This window comes from Mizuhopecten yessoensis, unplaced genomic scaffold, assembly GCF_002113885.1.
Source record: "Mizuhopecten yessoensis strain PY_sf001 unplaced genomic scaffold, ASM211388v2 scaffold11173, whole genome shotgun sequence".
NCBI classification, from domain to species: Eukaryota; Metazoa; Mollusca; class Bivalvia; order Pectinida; family Pectinidae; genus Mizuhopecten; species Mizuhopecten yessoensis.
In genome coordinates, this window is record NW_018408916.1 from 1049039 (window position 1) to 1052676 (window position 3638).

A 3638-nucleotide genomic window follows, 5' to 3' on the forward strand; every position below is an offset into this window, starting at 1 on the left:
CACACACACACACACACACACACACACACACACACACACACATTTGGAAACCTCCCCAGATAGGTCTCTGGATCTGCCACTGAGATGAGCAGGATTTATATTGTCACATGTAAAAACAAAACTGCTAGTGTTTGGTCGTACAATTGTTGCCGCTTACTGCTATACAACATACATACCATGTAAATAAAATCTGACATTAGATACCTACCATACTTCATGACTTTTTTGGTTGCATCTCTGTCCTCTGTAAATGTAGGACATATGATATTAAGACAATTACAATATTTTAAAGAGTTTGTCGTATTTCTATTGTATTGAAGATATTTACATCATTCCACTTGTGTTGTTGGGATGAATTGTCCCGTACTTGCATTCATCCATTTTTTTAACGAATGATGAACATACCAGCCTAATCCAAACTATCTCATACGCAGGAGAATCTAACGTGTACACAATGGGTTACATCGGAGAGCACCGTGTGGTGTCCACCAAGCTTCCAGCCATTGGACATGCTAGGGCAGCCCAGATTTCATCAGGAAACACAACCACCAGATTACTAGGTATGCCAGCGTTCATTTACCATCAGAACTTCATCATGTGGTTGACATTGTTGTATAGAAGTATATTACTGGTAGTAATGTTTTGGGCTATACAAGAATAATAGGTCTTTGATTTACGTTAATAAAATTTCTGTGAACAAGAAAATTTCAGTTTAAAATGCGCATAATATCTGAGTTTTCCTGTTCCGTAGAGGTTATACCACCATGACAAAATGTTGAAGATACTGGTATCATGTTGTTGGTCTGAAATGTAGATAAAGAATAAATTAGAATAATGTTCGTGTATATACATATACATATTTTATATAAGGAGACCAAGGTCACATATTGGTTAATAAAACAAATGACAAGGTTCATAAAGCATAAAAACCAAGAAGGTTCATTAAGGTACAAGTATGAGGCTTCATTCAGGCTTAAAAACCAAGAAGGTTCATTAAGGTACAAGTATGAGGCTTCATTCAGGCTTAACAACCTAGGTTCATTCAGGCATTAAAATAGGGAATAAAAAATTGTCCTAAAGTGTAACTTAATGAGATTTTTAGCCAAGAAAACACTGGAAATTAAAAGCGCTTAAATCTGTGTCACCTCCAGATCCAAGTCCCTAACAACCCTGAAACTAAGTAAGAAGTATCCTTACCAATAGTTCAGTAATGGAAACTCTGATGTTGTTTCAATTTGATTTTGTTTTTTTCACAGTAGAGAATATCAAAAGAAATGACATTATACTTATTGTGTTACAGGAACATTCCAGAACATTGAACATGTGTTTGTAGTGGGTATTGCTGGCGGGGTGCCTCACTACACAGACTACTACAAACACGTGCGCCTGGGCGACATCGTTGTCTCCGCGTGTGACAGTGGGGACTCCCTCTACTATTACTGTGAAAAAGTTTTGCGCAACAAAGAAGGTGATATTCAGTTCAAGTTCAAGACTTTCACCCCGAAAGAGAAGGACCTGCAAAATGTGCTGGAGAAGCTCAAGGACCGATCACGGAGGAAACCGGAGAAAGCACCCTGGGAAAAATATATCACAGAGGGACTTGAAACACTCAAGAACCAGGAGGCTGATTTCAACCGCCCGCCTCCAGAGAGTGACCGACTCTACATGGGCATTGGTGACGATAATGTTATCGAGGTACAACATCCCGAGTCTCCAGACTCTGTAATGAATCTCCACCAGGGTTCACCCAACATCCACTTCAGCCCCATCGGCTCTGGCCGCTTCTACAAGTCGGAGCAGTTGAGGATGGACTTTGCTCAACGTCACGGTGTGATGTGTTTTGACACCGAGTTCGATCAGGTGTTGGAGTCCATTGTTGGGAATAGGAAGGACAGTTTCCTGTTCATCAGAGGTATAGCCGACTACGGGGATGGCACCAGGAACAAGGAGTGGGGACCTTATGCCTCCCTAGTTGCTGCTTCCATGATGAAGGCCATTATCAAAATGATCTCTAACCCATGCCTCAGTGAGGATGAGGACTGAGGTACACTCTAACCCATGCCTCAGTGAGGATGAGGACTGAGGTACCAGGAAGAATGTTCGCCACCGGGAAAAATACAATCTAAACCAAAATATTCTAAAAAACCGTCTCAAGACTGAAAACATCTGAAAGATGACATTGTGATGAAGTGGAAATTAACTTTTAAAAACAATAACACTTATTATCCCATTGGTGATAAATTAAGTGCCCTTTCTCCGTACTGAGGGAAAACATTGAATGAAACACTCGATTTCAACTATTATTGCGTTTTTAAGCACGTTGGAAAATATTTCAATATGTTACCATAATGAAAACGAGGGGCATACAGTGATATTTCTAATGATTCTACATGTACATTGGCAGTAGGCCGAGTTCTCTTTTATCATCACTGCATGGAAATAGAGAAGGTGTGTACTGTATGAATCTGTGCAGCATAATTCTATCTCTCATTTTGGCAATCATTTTGCACCAATGACAAAATCCTACATTAGTTACGGTCTACTCATGTCCCGCAAAAAGTGAGAATGTGTTTTGAGAAACCAACGTTAATAACTTCAGTGTAAGTAATAGTTTCATAAACCAAAACAATTACACTGAAAGGAGTAGGAAAAAAGGAAATCTGAATATTTGTTATGAAAAACATTTATTAAAAAATAATTAGATTCAGTATTATTCAAATTTTAATAATTTTGAAATGTATGATGAATCTAATATATTCAATGGTGGTATCTAATGAAAACGGGAATATGGAAGTGAAAGGACATGAAAGACTTGATCACATGTTTAAGCGGCCAACCAGATATTTTTTTAAATCATGTCCTATTCATCTAAGCAGCTGTACTAAATGTTACGTTGTGTGCGAATCTGTTAGGTTGTTGAAGCACTTCATGGACACAATTGTCACTACATCCAGTTAAAAGGGAATCGCAGTGAAATTAAGATTTAAAGAACTCTGCTAGTGTGTTATTCCTATTGACGTATATATATATAATTAAGATATTGTTTACCTGTTTGTAGTAAATATTTTATCTGTACAAAAAGTGCTATCGAAATGATTTGAGATTATCTGAAATTTGCTCTCGGCTCAACATTTTTTTTTCCACAAAATTATGAAAGTGTTGTACAACTTATTTACGTTAAAGATTGATAAGCCTAATTGTACCTAATTGATTATGTCCAAGACACATGATATAAAACAATTTTGCACCCGATTAAGAGCTAAGATGATACATTACAATTGTAAACTTGTTTGTATGAGCCTCAATATTATCTGTCGCGGGAGATGAGAGGTGAGTGTCAATGAGGACGCTGGGCTCATGACTGAAGGGTTGCGGGTTTGAGTCACGGCACTGTGTTGTATCTTTGAGCAAGATACTTTACTCCGCTTGTTCTGGTCTACTCAGCTGTAAATGAGTACATGGTTGGGCAGTGCTAGAATTGTTGAATGCTATCTGTTGGCGCCGCAAATGGCAGCACCGGCTGTATGCTCCCAATTGAAAGGGAGTTGAGAAAGATATTGGCTGGTTTCAAAGGCCTTATAACCATGGATAATAATTTGTGAACCGCTTTGAGACGAGCTACAAACTGGGTTGTAATA

At 38.4% G+C, this 3638-nt stretch overlaps 1 protein-coding gene across 4 annotated transcripts in view; it reads left to right on the plus strand.

The window, feature by feature from the left end:
* The window catches only part of LOC110467415, a 21805-nt gene extending 18373 nt beyond the window's left edge, over positions 1 to 3432 (plus strand). For 3 of the 4 annotated variants that reach the window (XM_021524571.1, XM_021524572.1, XM_021524570.1), the window contains 2 exons: positions 435 to 560; positions 1301 to 3432. In XM_021524571.1, the coding sequence (XP_021380246.1) occupies positions 435 to 560; positions 1301 to 2043 (869 nt within the window). In that variant the 3' untranslated portion in view covers positions 2044 to 3432. The remainder of the gene's footprint in view (positions 1 to 434; positions 561 to 1300) is intronic. The other variant, XM_021524569.1, reaches the window with a different exon arrangement.
* Positions 3433 to 3638: the final 206 nt, after the last annotated feature.